The sequence below is a fragment of the Notothenia rossii genome (assembly GCF_949606895.1).
Source record: "Notothenia rossii genome assembly, chromosome: 2".
NCBI classification, from domain to species: Eukaryota; Metazoa; Chordata; class Actinopteri; order Perciformes; family Nototheniidae; genus Notothenia; species Notothenia rossii.
The window spans coordinates 18,369,386-18,389,144 of NC_136904.1; the positions used below are offsets into that span (position 1 = coordinate 18,369,386).

A 19,759-nucleotide genomic window follows, 5' to 3' on the forward strand; every position below is an offset into this window, starting at 1 on the left:
GGTTTTAGGTTTTAATCTCAAACCGAGTCACCCGGATGTCTGACGTCATAATTGTGAGACGATGCTCTCTCCGACGAGGACATGACTTTCTGAATAAACACAGTAGATTTAATAAAATTCCCGGGATTATACTGACGCTATATCTTTACAATGTTGGCCCTTAAACGGAGCTTGAGCGGAACTATGCTCTCTGCTCTGCGGGTGTTTCACACTAACCAAGTAAATACACTTCTCTGCAGTTTAGACCTGTTATGCTAGCAGCAGAAAGCTAAAGTTGACGTAGCTCGTCGCTCACCGTCGTTTGTTCTCCTGCCTCCACAGGTTTTTGTTGTGTCCGGCCATGTGCAGCAGAGATGTGTTTCCACACAGACAGACGGAGAGACCCGGATCGTTAACATACTGAAGGAGAAGTTTCCATCGGCCGCATCGCTTAAAGTTGTGGATATATCAGGTAAACAGACACCTGTCACGTGACTGGCTGCACGTTTCTGCCTGAACCCTATTCCAGATGTTCAAGTCAATTTTTTTAGACATGTGTACAACATACTGAAATTAAAGTGTGATATTGTGCTCTTTTTAGGTGGTTGTGGGGCCATGTATGAGATCCATATAGAGTCGAGTGAGTTTAAAGGAAAAAGGACCATCCAACAACACAAATTAGTCAATGAGGTAAATCATAAAAAATAACATCAGCCCTTGTGACATATTATGCAGTCCGATATTTGTTGTATCTTTGACTCTTGTCCATATCTGTCTGTCAACAATGCCCTTGAAGTTCTCAAGATTATCCTTTGATGTTTATTGAAGTTTATACTTGTGGTTCCATGTTACTCATCAGCTGTTGTGTTTTGTTCTCCACAGGCCCTTAAGGAAGAGATTCAAGGAATGCATGGACTGCGAATATTCACTGATGTTCCAAAACATTAGAGAAAGTCCTTTCCACTGTTGACCTCTTCCTTTGTTCATCAACTGTATACCAAATGTAGTATTTTAGAGGATATTGTGTAGTAAGTGAAATCTATAATAATGTTTAGTGTGTGCAGGGAAGCAGAGGGGCACATATTAAGAATGTGACATTTGTATTATATCAGATTACACTAAATCATCCTTTTTTAAGATTGCTATCTTCTACTCTCAAGATAATATATAAAACTGGTGAATGCTACAGAACGCACAAAACAACTTGATCAAATACTTGTAAGATGTGAAGTAATGTAGGTTTCTTTGTCTTCTCAGGGTTGATAATATTGATGGTGTGATGATAAACATGGAAACAAGTATACATATAACCGTTCCAAGCATTAAAGAGTTACTACAGACCCTTTTTTTAAGCAGTATTTTCCAATTTTAAATTGAAAAAAACTGGTCATTGAATTGTACATAGGAATTGTATCCACACAACATAATAAAAGCAGCAGCTTTCCTCCAAACACTTATTCCTTTTATTATATTTGCAAAAGTTATAGATGCTGCATACGATAATCAGACACATCTCTTTAAGCAGTAAACAAAGAAGTAAAACATGTAATGTTGGTGACCTCAAACAAAGTGTAATTGCACAGCTGCTCACGATGCAGTATCTCATATATTTTATATTTAATCAAATTGTTTTGTAATGCATTAATAACTATTTACCTTACAGTATTGAGAGCATCTTTGAAAAACCATGATAAGGATAAAATGTTTATCCTACATGTGCACAGGATTTTGACTATATCATGTATTAATGAGTTGCATTTAGTAAGTAATTTCTTACCAGATGAAGTTTTGTACACCCATTACCAGCAGATGGTGCTATTCATTCTTAAGTCTACTGCAAGCAAACACTACACAAGGATGTTGTGTATTCCAGATTCTTCAAATGGCAAATTGAAATTGATTTAATCATTATCTTTCTGACTTGAACGAAAGGAAAAAACGATTATTCCAAATCCAAATGTCCGCATAATTGAATTAAAGTGTAGACAGTGATATTTGAGGCACCACCGTGGATAACCCTCCTCACAGCGGCTCTCTGCGCACCACATCGCTCTGAAGCCCGAGGCGGAGCGGAGAGGCAGAGCAGCGGGTCTCCAACATGGCTAAAGAAGGAGCAGATATGACGGAGGAGACCCAGTTCATGATAGACACAAATCCGGGAAAAGAACCAGAACATGTGGAATCATCCGGCGATGCTAAAGAAATGAGAGCTGTGGTGCTGGCAGGTTTCGGAGGTCTTAACAAACTCAGGGTAACCAAGAAGGCAATGCCCGAGCCTCATGATGGTGAAGTGAAGATACGCGTCAAAGCATGGTAAATCTGAACCACTGATTTATTGTATATTGTACTGTATTAGGGATTTTAATAACCACGCTTCACAGAAATCCTGATAAGCGTGAAGACTGAATGTTATTGGAAAATGTCGCTGTCATGAAGCCACAGGTCTTTTCTAGTGGGTGGCTGCCTGGAGCACCATAGCAAGCAAACATCAAGCAAGCTTGTCAGTCAGACTTTAAATCATTGTTTAGGGTTTGATAGCATAATAGCTGCCTTCACAAAGTATGAATTAGCTCATTACTGCAGAATATTACAGCTGGACTAATGTTAAGTGTTGGAAAATACAACGTTAGGAAATTGTTGTTTAATAGAGACTGCTGTTACCATAGGGAAATAGCCAGTGATTTATTGTTGATATTAATCATGAATTAAAGTACTGTGCATCCCTTAAAATCTCATATATCAGACTAAGTATTTGTAGTATTTACGGTATGATATATTACCTGTCAGTGGGCATGGTTTTCATTTAGCATTAGAGGGATTTCATCTCATCAAAAGGTACTTTTTATTATTTGTTGCAGTGGCCTGAATTTCCTGGATCTGATGGTACGTCAGGGGTCTATTGATAATCCTCCAAAACTCCCTATTGTCCCTGGGTTTGAATGCTCTGGGATAGTAGAGTCAGTAGGGGAAAACACAGCCGGATTTGAGGTTAGTGACATTAAGGATTCTATATGTAACGCTCTGATGTGTCAAATAACTATTCTGAGCTACCAAATCTGCCTCAACAAAACTAGGAACTCGTGTTGTAATGAGATGATAATGTGATACTAATTAAACAAATCCACAATATACTAACAATGGCCTGCCTATTACCCTCATGCTTGTTTCACATTAGTGTCAGCTTGTTATCCAGCTACTCTAACATGTTTCTTTCAGATAGGCGACAGAGTTATGGCATTTGTCAATTACAATGCCTGGGCAGAAGTGGTGTGCACGCCAGCGGATTTTGTCTACAAGATGCCAGAGGAAATGAGTTTTGCTGAGGCTGCTGCATTCTCCCTGAACTTTGTGGCGGCCTATATGATGCTCTTTGAGGTTGCTAATCTGCGAGAGGGGATGTCAGTGTTGGTCCACTCAGCGGGAGGTGGTGTAGTAAGTGCATTTGCTTTTATTACTATTGCCCAGCAGCCATACAAAGTGGTTAGCCAACTCTCATTCTAACTGACAGCTTTATAAAAGTAGTTTGTGTACTGTTGTTCTTGATAACTGCTGCTGTGATGACGGTAATGACTGAAATATATGTTTGATCATTTAAACAACATCTTGTTATATCTAACTTTTAAAGCAGTAGTCATTGATTGTTTGTATTCGACACCACTTTATCTGATTTTCTATGATGATTGTTAATGTTGCACCTACTGTTTCCTTTTTGTGACCCTGGTATATTGAGAGTTAAAAGCTGGTGTTCTCAGGCATTGATAAACTGTTTCCACTGTTTGTTATTTTCAGGGTCAAGCTGTGGCTCAGCTGTGCTCCACAGTGCCTAATGTCACTGTGTTTGGGATCGCCTCATGTTCCAAACACGCAGCCATCAGAGACTCGGTGACTCACCTCTTTGACAGAAATGTTGATTATATGCAAGAAGTACAAAAGTAAGCATTCAAAGTTGGTCCAAAGTATGATTATGATTTGAGGCTGAAGTGGTCTGTTTTAGTTTCCTCAGCGTGTATGCTTTGCAATGTTAACTTGTTTATTTTAGAAATGAATTTATTCAGGCATGTTAGCTGTAGCATGGTTACATGGACCTCACTGAGCAGAGGGCTGCACAAGGAGGCAGATGTTACCTGTTGCCTTATTTGGTCTTATGTGGCCGTGGTCCCCATGGCAACTCACGGCTCATCTGATAGATGAGCAGCATTGTGTTGGGCGTAGGTCTGCGCTGGCAATGTGGAACAACAGAGCCAATTAGGAACAAGCGTTGATGCCCTACACATTCCATTCACAACACAGCACGCTGTCAGCCAGCAATACAAATAAATCACCTTGTAGCAAACTCTGCCTGACATTTGATTTTATAGTAATATGCTGTTTTACTGCTATTTTTTTTCAATCTTCTTTTGAAGCTTTGGTTATTCAGGAAACTCCAAACCCATGCTGCATCCTGGTCATTTGCAGGAAATGTGTGTCTATTCTCTTTTCTATAACCAGGATACATGCACCATACATGAAACACAATTTTTTTTATTTTGCTTAGGGATTAAAATACATTTTAAAGAGCACTAATTATTTCATGTGTTCTGCCTACACATCAACAGTGGTAGTGGATTAATATGCCTTTCATCTCCCTGGCCCACACATTCTTTTCAGGATCAAGAGCAAAGTATGATTAAATTAGTCTTTTTACAAAAGGCAAAAACCATGGCGATCACAAGACCTCCAAGCAGTTTAGCCAAGCAGGTGTCCAAGGCCACAAGGCAGAAAGGAGTTAACATGTATTTGATTCTTTATTATCTGTGTCTTTAATGAGTTTCATTATGGAAAGCTTGTTTGTCTGATTGCTTTTGTGTGCAATCAGTAAACCTTTTTGTAACATGATGATTGCAAGTTACTGATGAGGAGTGATGCGGGCATTACATAGCATTAAGTTCCTTATAAATAAATACAGTGGAGGCAGAGTCAACAACTGCCACCTATTCTCAGAGTAAAACTCCAGAGAATCAATACTCATGACTTATGACTCCGTTATTGAATTAACCCTAAAACTGCTCCTGGGTATGACTCATAGGCTGAATAAATGAACAATTAGCGTAAACATTCCCATCAGTGTGACTGTATAAAGATGACCTCTGATTTTAACTTATCTCAACTAAATGACAAAATGGTTGGTTGATCAACCGTAAATTAACCTGCAAACATTTTAAGACTGCAATTCATTTTCATTTGCTTGCCACGGAGCCCGGCCGGGCACAGCCCGAAAAGGCGACGTGGGCAACACCTCCGCTTCTCCGTCCCGCGGGCCCACCACCTACGGGAAACAGCGATGGGGTCGGGTGCGCTGCCAGAAGGGTGGCAGTGAAGGCAGAGGGTCTCGACGGACCAGACCCGGGCGACAGAAGCTGGCTTTGGGGACGTGGAACGTCACCTCTCTGGGGGGGAAGGAGTCGGAGCTTGTGCGGGAGGTGGAGCGTTACCAGTTGGATCTGGTTGGACTCACCTCTACGCACAGCGTCGGCTCTGGAACCTTACTTCTGGATAGGAGTTGGACTCTATTCTTCTCCGGAGTTGCTCAAGGTGTGAGGCGCCGGGCGGGTGTGGGGATACTCACAAGTCCCCGGTTGGGTACTTCGTTGTTGGAGTCTACCCCAGTGGACGAGAGGGTTGCCTCCCTACGCCTGCGGGTTATGGGGGGGAAAACTCTGACTGTTGCTTATGCACCCAACAGCAGTTCAGAGTATACGGCCTTCTTGGAGACCCTGGAAAGAGTCCTGTATGGGGCTCCTGAAGGGGACTCTTTAATCTTGCTGGGAGACTTCAATGCACATGTGGGCAATGATGGAGACACTTGGAGGGGAGTGATTGGGAGGAACGGCCCCCCTGATCTGAACCGGAGTGGTGGTTTGTTACTGGACTTCTGTGCTAGTCCTGGATTGGCCATAACAAACACCATGTTCGAACATAAGGATGCTCATAAGTGTACGCGGTACCAGAGCACCCTAGGCAGAAGGTCCATGATCGATTTCGTTATCGTATCATCGGACCTGAGGCCGTATGTTTTGGACACTCGGGTAAAGAGAGGGGTGGAGTTGTCAACTGATCACCATCTGGTGGTGAGTTGGGTCGAGTGGCGGGGGAAGCCTCTGGATAGACCTGGTAAGCCCAAACATGTAGTTCAGGTGAACTGGGAACGTCTGGAGGAGGCCCAAGTTCCACCCACACCTCCGGCGGAGCTTTTCGGGCATTCCTGTGGAGGTTGGGGACATTGAACCAGAGTGGTCGGTGTTCAAAGCCTCTATTGCCAAAGCCGCGGTGGGGAGCTGTGGTCTCAAGGTCCTAGGTGCCTCAAGGGGCGGTAACCCTCGAACCTCCTGGTGGACACCGGTGGTCAGGGAAGCCGTCCGACTGAAGAAGGAGGCCTTCAGGGATTTGTTATCCCGGGGGACTCCCGAGGCAGTTGCAAGGTACCGACAGGCCCGAAGGTCAGCAGCCTCAGCCGTGGCCGAGGCAAAGCAGCGGGTGTGGGAGAAGTTCGGAGAAGACATGGAAAAGGACTCTCGGGCGGCACCAAAGTTGTTCTGGAAAACTGTCCGACACCTCAGGAGGGGGAAGCAGGGAACCATCCAAGCTGTGTACAGTAAGGATGGGACGTTGTTGACCTCAACTGATGGAGTGTTAGGGCGTTGGAAGGAGCACTTTGAGGAACTCCTGAACCCGACAACTCCGCCCTCTATGTTAGAGGCAGAGCTGGAGTATGACGGGGGATCGACACCAATCTCCCGGGGGGAGGTCACTGAGGTCGTCAAACAACTTCACAGTGGCAAAGCCCCGGGGGTGGATGAGATCCGCCCAGAAATGCTGAAGGCTCTGGGTGTTGAGGGACTGTCATGGTTGACACGTCTCATCAACGTTGCGTGGAATTCGGAAACAGTACCGGAGGAGTGGCAGACCGGGTTGGTGGTTCCCCTTTTTAAAAAGGGGGATCAGAGGGTGTGTGCCAATTACAGAGGCATCACACTACTCAGCCTCCCCGGGAAAGTTTACTCTAAGGTACTCGAAAGGAGGGTCAGGCCGATTGTCGAACCTCAGATTGAGGAGGAACAATGCGGATTCCGTCCTGGTCGTGGAACGACGGATCAGCTTTTTACTCTCGCAAGGATCCTGGAGGGGGCCTGGGAGTACGCTTATCCAGTCTACATGTGTTTTGTAGACTTGGAGAAGGCGTATGACCGGGTTCCCAGGGAGTCACTGTGGGAGGTGCTGCGGGAGTATGGGGTGATGGGGTCTCTACTCGGGGCCATCCAATCTCTGTACTCCCAAAGCGAGAGCTGTGTCCGGGTCCTCGGCAGTAAGTCAGACCCATTTCAGGTGAGGGTTGGCCTCCGCCAGGGCTGCGCTTTGTCACCAATCCTGTTTGTAATATACATGGATCGGATTTCGAGGCGTAGTCGTGGGGGAGGGGGTCTGCAGTTCGGTGGACTAAGGATTGCACCACTGCTTTTTGCAGATGATGTGGTTCTAATGGCTTCATCGGTCTGCGACCTTCAGCACTCACTGGATCGGTTCGCAACCGAGTGTGAAGCGGCTGGGATGAGGATCAGCACCTCCAAATCTGAGGCCATGGTTCTCAGCAGGAAACCGATGGACTGTCCACTCCAAGTAGGGAATGAGTCCTTACCCCAAGTGAAGGAGTTCAAGTATCTCGGGGTCTTGTTCTCGAGTGAGGGAACAATGGAGCGTGAGATGGGTCAGAGAATCGGAGCAGCGGGAGCGGTACTGCAGTCGCTTTACTGCAGTCGCTTTACTGCAGTCGCTTTACCGCACCGTTGTGACGAAAAGGGAGCTGAGCCAGAAGGCAAAGCTCTCTGTCTACCGCGCCATTTTCGTTCCTACCCTCACCTATGGTCATGAAGGATGGGTCATGACCGAAAGAACGAGATCGCGGGTACAAGCGGCCGAGATGGGTTTTCTCCGCAGGGTGGCTGGTGTCTCCCTTAGGGATAAGGTGAGAAGTTCGGTCATCCGGGAGGGACTCGGAGTTGAACCGCTCCTCCTTCGCGTCGAAAGGAGCCAGTTGAGGTGGTTCGGGCACCTAGTTAGGATGCCACCTGGGCGCCTCCCTAGGGAGGTGTTCCAGGCACGTCCAGCTGGGAAGAGACCAAGGGGTAGACCTAGAACCAGATGGAGGGATTATATCTCTTTGCTGGCCTGGGAGCGCCTTGGGATCCCCCAGTCAGAGCTGGTTGATGTGGCCAGGGAAAAGAAAGTTTGGGGCTCTCTGCTGGAACTGCTACCTCCGCGACCCGACCACGGATAAGCGGGAGAAGATGGATGGATGGATGGAATTCATTTTCATTACTGATGAATATTCTGTTTTTTTTTAAACATAGAATGACAGAGAATCATGTATAATATACCAATCAATATTTCCTATGGTGATGTCTTGTTTTGTATAGTCATCAATCCAAAGCCTGAAGATAATTCCGTTTTTTATTATATGATGTAAGAAAAGCTTGACATGTGTTCATGTGAAAATCTTTTACCAGGAAATGTTTTTATTTGGTTCATTAATTAATTAAACTGTTATCCTCAATATTGATTTCTCTAGATCTGGAAAACTGTTTTTTGCATACTTTTTTACATGTGATGTATAAAACTAAATGTAAAAACAACGTTTTATTTCATTTAGATCACGTTTTTCCCAGTTGACTTCCTCTTTACCTTGTTGTTAATCTTTTAGGATTTCTCCAGAGGGGGTGGACATCGTGTTGGACTGCCTCTGTGGGGAGAACACAGCGAAAGGCCTGACTCTGCTGAGGCCTTTGGGAACCTACATACTATATGGTGGGGGCCATACTTATAACAATACTATGATTTCCATTCAGTACTTTCCAAGTGTTAATATCTAAATTTGCAATGTGTTTGTGTGCAGTCTAAAATGTAGTACGCTTGCTAAAATAGTTTGACATTTTTGGAAACACATACAATTTCTTGTCAAGCAATATATCAGGGAGATTGATACTCTCACATCTGTTTATTAAAAAAGAAATTTGACACAGCTACCCTGGTGACAACAAGACATTAGGAAGTCTCTGATCCAGGCCAGATATTAGCCAGGCACACAACCCTGGTGTAAAAGGTTGTTTGTTAAAGGTATACAGAGCCAGGCCAGTAGTTCTCCTCTGTTTCCAGTCTTTACACTAGGCTAATCTAACCATCTCCTGGCTGTAGCTTTTATTTTTTTAAAACAGACAAGAGGGTGATATTACTCTTCTTATCTGATTCTTAGAAAGAAACAATTAGGATCATTTTCATAATGTTGAACAATTCAAGTATTGCATTAATGAAATGTGTTTGCAACTGGATTAGGAGAGAGATAATGAAGCTCACGTGAAAATAATATTCTCATCTGTATCCTGCAAATGAAATGTAGTGCCTTTCACAGCTTCCATACTTACCAGGTCTCTGTTAATTACTTTAGTTTGTGTTAAGCTTCATGAATCAAGTAAAAGTATTGGAGGGATATTAATTATTTAGTATAAGTGATACTGAATATGAGCGAAGGCATGCTTGCACAGATCTAATGGTCTAAAGGTGCTAACTGTTCCTCCACTACCTCCCCCTTTATGCTTTGTGGCTGCCTGTTACTGACCAGTCACTTCTGCCTAGACTTTTGCACAGCATTCAACAATCCTTTTATTTCTGTTTTTTCAGGCGCATCAAACATGGTAACTGGGGAAACAAAGAGTTTCTTCAGCTTTGCAAAATCTGTGAGTCAGAGATGCATTCTGTCATCAACATTTGAAGGAAACAGTAGCCTACTACACAATGCACATTTAATCTTTTCATGGCAAATCAAACACACACAAATGAGTCCCTCGGAATAACCATGTCTCTTTGTGCTGTTGCTTTTTTCTCCAGTGGTGGCAGGTGGAGAAGGTGAACCCTATTAAACTATACGAAGAGAATAAAGTCATAGCAGGATTCTCGCTCCTCAACCTCCTCTTCAAACATGGGAAATGTAATCTCGTGAAATCAGTGATGGACAAACTCTTGTGTCTCTTTGACCAAAAGAAGATCAAGCCGGTAGTGGACTCCCTATGGGCGCTGGAGGAGGTAAGACACTGTAGTGATTGGAGGGCGTGAGACAGGAAACAATGTCAATAATGACCAAATTAAAAATGATTAGATCAGAGTGGTTACATGAGAAAAAATACCAGCTTTAAAATGAAAGAGAACATTTTATACAATTATTTGACAGCTTATAATCTGTTGTTTGTCACTGCTGTTTTTCTGTGGGACATTGTCAACTGTTCTTGGACATTGTTCCACAGATGGTGGGTAGGTTGTATATTCCTGCTGTTCAACAATTATTTCACACCCACACAAAGCACATCAGGACATACGTCAATCAATTCACTTTTCATTTCTACAAATTCTTAAAATCTAAAATCTCCCTTTTAACTGTGATTTTACCATTGTACATTGCACTTATACACATCCCAATTTCAATAGTGTTGAACAACTAGTAATGCAGTGTTTAGCTTGGCTCAGGACACAAAAGGTGGAGCTGTGTGGTTAGACAATCAAATGAAAATGAACGTTTTAAATAAAAAGTGTCAGCCCTAGTGTGGCTGTAAAACATATAGTGCTGGATTTATTAGCTTGACATGAGGAGGAGGGGCAGCGCTTTTACAAAATGGAAATAATGTAATTCTGTTATCCCTCAATATATCTTTTATAAGCTAAACAAACATTCAATCAGCTGGAATAAGAGGACACACTTCTGTGGGGGTAGGGCCTTAACATTTGGCAGGCACTGATGCACACAACACTAAAACATTGTCAGAAGTCACTAACTGTACATTAACTGTTGCCCATAAAGTTGGAATAATATATGTTTTACCTCTTCTCTTGAAATTATGAATGTGATTTGTTCTTGATAGATAAAGTCTATATCTTCTACATTTTGTATTGATAAATGTATTCCAAACATATCACAAAATAAAATAGGCATAAAAAGAGGAATGTGTCTGAAACAAATGATTCCAACTTTATTGGCAACAGTGTATATAGAAATATTACAGGCAGACCTTTTGACTGTCATAGCAGGAAAACTCAAAAAAGGCCTTGGCAGGATGCAATACAGTACTTGTCTTCAGCTACTTGTCTCCATTCCCCCCAGCATTAAGTTTCATATTGAAATAATTTGCCTTATGGTTCCCATCTTACACATCCCCGATATTTACAAATAAAACGTTTGGAATTTGTTCCACACCTGAAATTCTCCATGTGTGCAGATGAAAGTAATGAGGTGCAGGTTATCCATCAAAATAGGTTAATAATAAGTCATTTTGAACTTCGTATCGACAGTCAGAGGAAGAACATGTTGATGAAATTAAAATGTTGTATTTCTCATGGGAAACTCCCTCAGTACTGATTGTCATTAAACCTTGGCAGATTTGTCAGCCATTCACTGGAACCATGGCCCATGAAGAATGTCATTAAGGGGAGGATGGCGTGGGCTGCCGTATCAGGGTCACCTCCTGCCTCATTTATTCATTTGCCTAGACCTAGAATTCGGAGGGTGTTAGTTTACATGGCAACTTGTTTATCCTCAAACAAAAAGTTAGAGAATGTTCGAGACCAAATGAGAAAAACTGAGTTCAGAAAGACTGAATCCGTTTTTTTCACCTGGGTTTCCCAAGGTCAAAACCTTAAAATATTAAAAAGATAAAAGTGAGCCTTCATACAGTATCTCACTTTTTTGTACCATGCAGGAATGCCATATTAAAACCTACAATGAAGTGGTTCTCACCCTCTCTTGCTAACTGACAGCCAATGTGGGACACGTTTCTGACCTATTTCTGCTCTTGGCTTGATTTCTACTTTCTTTTTTAGTAAATGAGTAAATGAATGCTTGTGAAACAATGGCTTTCAGACAAAAAGGCACATTCAGTTGTTTCTTTGTGTGGATTGTAATGAGAAAACAAGATATGACATACTGAGTAATGGTTTGGTGTGTGAATTATTTTTCTACCTAATTCAGTCGGACAAGCTTGCGATGAGGTTTGATTTAACAAGTTCTGACCTGCGAGGTGTTTTTGTCTGATGTGGATAAAAAAAGGTCAAGTTTGCTAGCTTTTCATAAATGTTAGTAGTGTTTTTTGGGCAATGGCCACAGATGGAATGAAATTTTGTGAAAGATTGGAAAACCTAAGTACAAAACCTGTTCCAGTTGAAGTTTAAGTCATTGTTGGTTCTTTTTAATTCCAGAATAACCATTTTGATAAACACTTGTTGTGATATGCTTTAATACTCTACCACATTTTGAGGCATTAAATCTGCAATGTATTGTTGAGATGGAGAAAAGCATAAAGCACTTGTCCCTCTTCTCCTATTCTTCCACCACTCAGCATGTAGTAATAAAACTGCAGGTGATGAACAATTATGGACAATAGCTCAAATGTTCTAAAGCTGACGTTAACTGGTCAGATAACAAAGCAAAATGTCAGCTCATAAAACATATTGTTGACGGATGTTTCTATGGGCTACAGACCAGGAAGTCTCATTGCACTTTCCTAGGTTTTAAGCGCTTCTCTCTCTTTTGTTAGTATGAGATACTTGATGAGTCAATCTGTAATGTCCATATCTTTATGATTTATTTCTGAAAGAAAACAAAGTTTCTGCCCTAATGTGTAATGTTAAACTTTAGGTTATTTTAATATATTTGTTTGTTCAACACTTCTGCTTATTAATGTTAGTTAAATGTTGTGTTTTATTCTCAGGTAAAAGAGGCCATGCAGAGAATTCATGACAGAGGCAACGTAGGAAAACTCATTCTGGATGTCGAGAAGTCTCCCACCCCTCTGGTAACATTTGAATGTGTTTTTTCTTTTCTAAAGTTATCAGACAACAAACATCAATAGAAGGGGCTCCATTCATACATGTGGATTGATCTTATCTTAGAAATACATTCCTACATAAATAGAAAATTAATTAACATGATGGCATTTAAACAAAATATATTATTTATTCAAATTAATGAATCAAATAAATAAAGTATGGGCTGTGGATAGTAAAGTAATCAGTGTATTGTGTACATTAATGGAAATTGTCCACCAAAGAGAAGTCTGCCAGCTGAAACCAGTTGCTCTAACATCCTCTACAGGACGAGCACAGAATGACACACACCCAAAGAGTGGCTGATCAAATGCAATGTATGTATGCAATAGTATAATGGTAAAAACATAAAATACGTCTATAAATTGAACATTTAACATTATTAAAGTATTATTTAAAGTAACAGCTTTTAGCTTCTATTGTTAGTATCATTACAAGATACAAGCAAAGACTTATGAGACAGTTAGAAATATAAAATAAAAAACTAATTTTATCATGTAATTATTATATCACATTTATATTCAAGGGTACATGACTGACAGGAGGAAGAGCAGAGAGGAAGAAGATGGAAATAAATTGGCAGATTGGTAAATTGGTAAAAGTATGCATATTATAAAACTAGTTTGGATGACTTCCAACAAGTTATTGGAAGAAAGATTCCTTGCATTTCTGCCTGATCTTATTCATTTGGCCAATGTAGGGCTAATTTTAAATACAGATTTATTCAAAAACACATTTTCAGCCAATGTAAACATACCAATATGTTGGTTGTTTTTAAATAGTCACATCTGACATTTCTAAAGCCTAAAGCACATTTTTTAGGACTGGTCAGTGTCAGAACGAGGCAGTGTGTGGGATTTCCTCTAGCTGTTTCTAAGGTGGTCTCAATAATAAACCTAAAAACAGTAATATGTATCGACCTGATCATATGAAGAGCAGAGACCCTGTAAGCAGTTGCCCGTTACTAGAAAGAGTATTTACTTATTGACTGTACTATTTGATGTCATCTTTCATTTGTTTTCACCTCTGTTTCTCTGAATGGTAGCTTAGTAATGACAGCTGAATAATATCTTACCACTAGATGGCCAGTGACAGCACAGAGACCAGTGAGGCTGGAGAGGAAGAAGAGGAGCCAGAGGGAGACAATGACAGCAAGGAGCGAATGCCCTTCATCCATTAAACCTCCCGGCTACACGCCCAGAGACTGAAGAGGCATTCACCACACAAGTGTTGAGCAGTATGTGCTGTATGCATGTGCTGTATGCATGCATGCATGACTGGATTTATGTACAATATTTGTTTGTTACTTATTGTTTGTCAGTTAAATGTTCAAGCAAAATTATTGTGAAAACAGAGACCTAACAACATTTTCTCTAACACAGACAGGCAGGTGGAAGTGCCATTGTCCATCTAGTATTTTTATATTCTTTACGGTATTATGACGTTATGCTAGCCAATAATTTGATTAGCTTTGTGTCCATTTCTCTATTAATTGCATCCACAAACAGTTTATTGACTGAAAAAGCATTTAAGCCTGGAAACAGGGTTAGGATTAGTACCCTTAAAAACATACTTACGATCAATGTTATGTAGCATAACAACCCTACCCTGTCTAAAAAAAGAATAAGAAAGTGTAATTTAATATTCACCTTTTCAGTGATGACAGCTGTATAAGGAAAACGATTGGCATGTGGAATATTTAAATGCAGTGATGTGGTAGCCACCAGTGGTAGAAAGGTATGTGTGTACAGTAGATATTTGCTTGATATTTGTATCTTAGGTTCCTGCCAACCTTGTAATATATCACAGGATCACCAGTGCCTTTAGCCCACCAACAAGTGTAAAGAAGAAGTAAAGTTCACATTATAAAAACATTTAAAAATCTTCCACCGGACATTTATTCAGATGTCAAATCTATACAATGCCATACAGTGTTGCATACACTTTGAAGGTCACAAACATAATATAATAAAATATCTAAATGCAAGAGAACATGATATAAATCGGTAAATTCAGAGTATTCTCAGGCAGCGTGTAAGTCAAGCATTTGTGGAGTCTCTGCTTTTACTTGTCTGACCGAAATTGTTTACTTGCTGGTGCCTCACAAAGAAAAAGTGCCATAAACTATTTTTGCAATGATCAGGTGTTTAAAAGCAGGGTGATTCAGGTCTGAAAGACACTGTGTATTATATTTACATGATAACGATGCCCTCTGCTTTACTCTGCCAGTTTCTATGAAATGTCCACACATATTCTAATAACTGATCTGGTTTTATTTGTAATTAAAACATCATTGTTTGGGGCCTTGCTTATACAGCATATTGACTAGTCATTTGAACTATTTATTTCTTCACTTGAATTATAAAAACAAAGCTGGATTATATATCAAAAAAGTATTTTTCTCAACAATTAAAACAATTAAATCAGTCTTTCCTTATGCCTTTAAAAAAATGTCAATGTGCAAACTAACAGGCTGCATGCTTCAAAGATGAATGATAAATGGTGGATAGACAGTGTTAATGGGCACAGAAGTGATGGAATAAGTATTTTTAGAATTTATATTTAGACTTGAGTATAGATAAGTATGGATAATTGTTTTTAGACACTATGGAAATACATCTCAATATCATTGTCAGGCATTTTCATTTGTGTGTGTGTGCCTGTGTGTGCGTTTTCATAATTTGCCTTGTAAAAAAAAAACATGTCTATTAAAGTGTTAAACATCATAATGTGTTCACAATCTCCTTATAAACTCTGGTTTACCTGTGGTCGTATATATTTTTGCCACATTTTCTGGTGTGAACCTTCTTTGAGTACAACTCTGTTTAATTGAATAAATGTATCTGCAAGTATTCTGATTTCTCTCAGTTAATTTATTTTAATTGTATTGAGGTATTACACCAATGGTATGTTATGTGGAACATTTGCATTTACCTGGATTAAAATAATAATCGAACTCCGTGATAACATCGGGATGTTAAAATGTTTTTCGGTCTACATAAGCATGGTATCACCAGGGTATCAAATTATACTGCATATTCTGCACAGTCCCTCAGTTTGGCAACAAAGTCTTTTTTTAAATATGTGCCCCAAAAGAGAAAAGCTGCCATCTAATACATTATTTGTTCCAACAGTACTGCACTGTTGACCTTTTCAATTATGTTTCCAGGTATATAGCCAGTCAATGCATGTACTGTTGGCAAATATTCTGAACACTGTGTGCAAACTAAGCAAGAACTGTGCCTCTTCTCTAAGTTAGGGTCTTATAACTGCATTTCTATTATACTAAGAATACTATTGATACATTTGTCACTTGGAGGAGGCCTCATTTTAAATGTATAATTTGGAGAGTGCAACATTTGAAGATTAGATTTGATAGTTGTACTGCTATACTGAGCCTGTATGCCCAAGGGTTTTCCTTATTTAGCTCCCCCTCCCATTTGTATACAACATCTCACTCTAAAAATAGCTTTGCCTGCACCCCAGCTGGACTTCCTCTGGTTTAATAGAAGCTTTATTTTTGAATCATTACATAACTGCAAGTCTGTGTGATTGAACAAATATTTATAGTCCATATTTAGCTGCAAAATTGACCTGGTTATTTGTTTTCATATACTGGAAGTTGTAAATGATGCTTTTTGCAGTAGATGAAAACCACTTATATGTGTGTGTATATATATATATATATATATATATATATATATATATATACACATACATACATACATACATATATATATATATATATACAGGTGATAATGAGGTGGAATATTCTTTGTAGAAAAAAGTGTCTTAGCATGTCTTCAACACTCTGTAATGGAGAAGTAGTCAATGCATTCCCAGTTTGTTTCTGAACTGAAAGGGAATACTGCTTGGTGCACCTTGTTCCAAGTAAATATTTATCAAATGCTAGACACAAGTACATCATTATTTGCCACTCCACCCTTATACCCCTCTCACCTCCTCCTGATGTTTGGACTAAAACAGAGTTAGAGCCAATGCAGGGAGCATACCCAGCAAGGCATACAGAAGGGCCAGTATATATCGAGCTGCCTGCAGTGTTTTTGGTTCCTTTCGGAGAAGTACAAGGTGTGCAACTGTGTCCTGTCACTGTAGGATCCACAGGTCTCAGATATGGCACGTCTGGCCATCCCTGTTCTCCTCGTTCTTTGCCTTTCTTTGATTCATTTCAGCTCCAGTCGCCCATCTCGCACCAGGAAAGCTGTATCACCCCGTCAGTCCGGAGGTATAATTACTCACATAGTTCATTAACAATGTTCTTGATATTGATGTTCATCTGACCTTTTTTTTCTTGCCTCTTTGCCGAGATACAGCTGCAGAAGAAGATGATGTTAAGTCCCAGCTGGAGAGGTTGTGGCAGGAGGTGAATTTACTGAAGGAAATGCAGGCGTTGCAGACAGGTATTGCCCTAATGGAAGGAAGATTAAAGACAGAGGGGGTTACAGTAATGGATCAAATGCAAAAGCATCACTGCACTATTTAGTATGTTTATTGAACGAGAAGTAAAGCATGCGATGGTTGGCTAATTATTTGATTTGTGTTTTAGGTATATTTTGGTGCTTTTCTTCACTTTTACTTGTGAATTCAGGCTAATGCGCTGATATGCAAGAGTGTGGACTTTGCAAAGATATATTTGGTTTTTAAAAAAAAATGATTTTGAACTTCTTAGTGTGCTGAGTGTCCAGCAGAGGACAGCAGCCCTCATTAGATCAGTGCTAAAGTGGGGCGGCCAAGTTGATGCTAGAAAAAACAAACAAAGCTACATTTTACAAACTCAGAAATCGCTGTTTATGATATTATATTTCTATTTATTTTCTGGAGGAAAACAGGGGGTTACAAAAGAAACAAAGCTTATATGTACATTATTTACAATACAATTCACTCATGAAGCGATACTGTGTTTTCAGTCTGTCTCCGGGGGATTAAAGCTTACAAGAAGTGTTATCTCACGGTTGAGGAACCCAAACATTTCCATGATGCAAATGAAGACTGCATTGCACAAGGAGGAACGCTTGCAATGCCACGGGACTTGATGGAAAACAATGAACTTAAAGATTATGCAAAGAGGAGCGCCCCTGGATCCAAGGACTTCTGGATCGGTGTGGCAGACATAGTGAAAGAAGGCCAGTATGTTGATGTCAACAGTCTACCAGTCAGCTACTTGAACTGGGACCGCTCCAAGAAGCAGCCCACAGGAACGAAGAGGGAGAGCTGTGTTGCTCTTTCAGTGGCTGCACAAGGAAAGTGGTCTGATGAGGTGTGTCGCAGCCTCAAAAATTACATCTGTGAATATGTCATTCCCTAAATGAAACAGAGTGGTTGTTGACAACTTGATGATCATTTATTCGGGTCACTAAATAAGGATGTGTTGTCAAGTCTGTGCTTATTCATAATTGAAACATAACTTGTTTTATGAAAGTTAACCTACAGTAACTTTATTCATTAGATAATCAGGTTAAACGTGAAATCCTCAGGTGAAAACTGAACAGCATGAGATGTAAGACGTTCGGGATAGGGTTGTATCGAAATAAACAAGGACATAAACTTTGTTGGTTTTATTTTCAAAAGACTGGTAAAGTTTCTTTATTAAGTCTCAATTATTTAGCATCAGTGCACCTAACATTATTATATAAACACACCAGTGAGTTCTTCAGATAACATTTCTACTGCTGATGTTGGGTTGTTGTTGTTGTTCTCGAGAGCCGAAATTAAAACAGCCCAAAAAAACTTTAAAACTAAATGTTGGGACTAATAATCAGAGATAAAGTTGAGATGTATAATGTGTAAGGGATACTTGTTGTAATCTGCTATCAGATTTAATAACTAACGAGGCAGCATGTGGCAAGGCAAAGTCCTTTAATAAACATATACCATCCACTGAGGGAAGTCAAGGTGCTTTACATTACCGTTTAAAAGGGCAGAGAAAGGGAAATAAAACTGCATAAAAACGCTTTCATACACAGAAGTTATGAAGGTTTATAAAACACAGGCTGAAAGAATTGAAGAGTGGGCTACATAAGAAAAATAAAGAAATGAAAAAATAAAAACTAACAAATCTAACCGATACTGCTTATATAATTCAAAGGCAGTGGTTGACATTAAAGTCCCCTGTACGGTTATTAATGTAACTACAACATGAGGTCTGAGCTGCATAATAAAGCTCTGATCAAACTGAAAGTTGAGACTCTTTTAATGCACTTTTGAAATGACTATTGATCACTGTATCACTATGAGTGTGTTTTTATATATGAACGTTAAAGTCAATTCATCTAACTACTTTTTGGAATGTGGTAGGAAGCACCAAAAATAAACTTGAACAAACATTGAAAGAACATGCAAGCATACAGAAAGGGGACTGTTATCAAACCTTGACCTTTTTTACTGCACGGTTTGAATGTGAAAAATAGATTTAGCTGCCTCACTGCACGAAAATCCATTGCAATGTATGCAAAAATATATAATGTGTTAATGTGTGTCTCACTTTGTAGCCTACCCCTAAATGTCACCTATTTATGTATTGCGCCATGCATTTAGTAGCATTTGTTGCATCGAATGTCAGTTTTATTTCATGCCATCTGCAGGTTTAAGGTTACATGCAACACTATTATGGTGCAGATGAGAAATGTGACAGTGTCATCATTCACAAATTCATATAAAAAAATAAATGATAGGCCTATATGTAATACGTTATGAATGGAATAGTTTTAGGTGCTCATCCAAGTGAGATTCTGATCATGAAACCATATTGTGCACTTTACTCAATTTAATATATTGTAGGCCTAATGGCTGTAATCTATTGAAGCAGCCTCGATTGTTAAATTGAAAGCATTCCCTAACCAACCCACAGCTGCCCTGCATCACT

General features: G+C 40.1%; 3 protein-coding genes across 3 annotated transcripts; all 3 read left to right on the top strand.

Annotated features, from left to right (window-relative positions):
- Positions 1 to 49: 49 nt before the first annotated feature.
- On the top strand, positions 50 to 1,319 carry bola3 (bolA family member 3). Its single transcript, XM_079662744.1, has 4 exons — positions 50 to 219; positions 322 to 451; positions 581 to 669; positions 862 to 1,319. The coding sequence occupies exons 1-4, from the start codon at positions 151 to 153 to the stop codon at positions 925 to 927; spliced, it is 354 nt and encodes a 117-aa protein (XP_079518870.1). The 5' UTR covers positions 50 to 150; the 3' UTR covers positions 928 to 1,319.
- A 242-nt stretch (positions 1,320 to 1,561) lies between these two features.
- vat1l (vesicle amine transport 1-like) lies at positions 1,562 to 15,728 on the top strand. Its single transcript, XM_079662741.1, has 9 exons — positions 1,562 to 2,292; positions 2,838 to 2,967; positions 3,196 to 3,411; positions 3,769 to 3,911; positions 8,714 to 8,817; positions 9,688 to 9,743; positions 9,895 to 10,089; positions 12,762 to 12,845; positions 13,958 to 15,728. Exons 1-9 carry the CDS (start codon positions 2,078 to 2,080, stop codon positions 14,054 to 14,056), a joined length of 1,242 nt encoding a protein of 413 aa, XP_079518867.1. The 5' UTR covers positions 1,562 to 2,077; the 3' UTR covers positions 14,057 to 15,728.
- A 1,143-nt stretch (positions 15,729 to 16,871) lies between these two features.
- clec3a (C-type lectin domain family 3, member A) lies at positions 16,872 to 18,560 on the top strand. Its single transcript, XM_079662743.1, has 3 exons — positions 16,872 to 17,122; positions 17,211 to 17,297; positions 17,805 to 18,560. The coding sequence occupies exons 1-3, from the start codon at positions 17,011 to 17,013 to the stop codon at positions 18,200 to 18,202; spliced, it is 597 nt and encodes a 198-aa protein (XP_079518869.1). The 5' UTR covers positions 16,872 to 17,010; the 3' UTR covers positions 18,203 to 18,560.
- The last annotated feature ends 1,199 nt before the right edge of the window (positions 18,561 to 19,759 follow it).

What these genes read in the sequence shown, in the direction of transcription:
- vat1l (XM_079662741.1), top strand. Translation starts at nt 2,078, where the DNA reads ATGGCTAAAGAAGGAGCAGATATGACGGAGGAGACCCAGTTCATGATA. An exon ending in ACTCAGCGGGAGGTGGTGTA is followed by an intron (nt 3,412 to 3,768) that starts GTAAGTGCATTT and finishes TGTTATTTTCAG; the next exon opens with GGTCAAGCTGTGGCTCAGCT. An exon ending in AGAAGTCTCCCACCCCTCTG is followed by an intron (nt 12,846 to 13,957) that starts GTAACATTTGAA and finishes TCTTACCACTAG; the next exon opens with ATGGCCAGTGACAGCACAGA.
- bola3 (XM_079662744.1), top strand. Translation starts at nt 151, where the DNA reads ATGTTGGCCCTTAAACGGAGCTTGAGCGGAACTATGCTCTCTGCTCTG. An exon ending in GGGTGTTTCACACTAACCAA is followed by an intron (nt 220 to 321) that starts GTAAATACACTT and finishes CTGCCTCCACAG; the next exon opens with GTTTTTGTTGTGTCCGGCCA. An exon ending in AACACAAATTAGTCAATGAG is followed by an intron (nt 670 to 861) that starts GTAAATCATAAA and finishes TGTTCTCCACAG; the next exon opens with GCCCTTAAGGAAGAGATTCA.
- clec3a (XM_079662743.1), top strand. Translation starts at nt 17,011, where the DNA reads ATGGCACGTCTGGCCATCCCTGTTCTCCTCGTTCTTTGCCTTTCTTTG. An exon ending in ATCACCCCGTCAGTCCGGAG is followed by an intron (nt 17,123 to 17,210) that starts GTATAATTACTC and finishes GCCGAGATACAG; the next exon opens with CTGCAGAAGAAGATGATGTT. An exon ending in AATGCAGGCGTTGCAGACAG is followed by an intron (nt 17,298 to 17,804) that starts GTATTGCCCTAA and finishes CTGTGTTTTCAG; the next exon opens with TCTGTCTCCGGGGGATTAAA.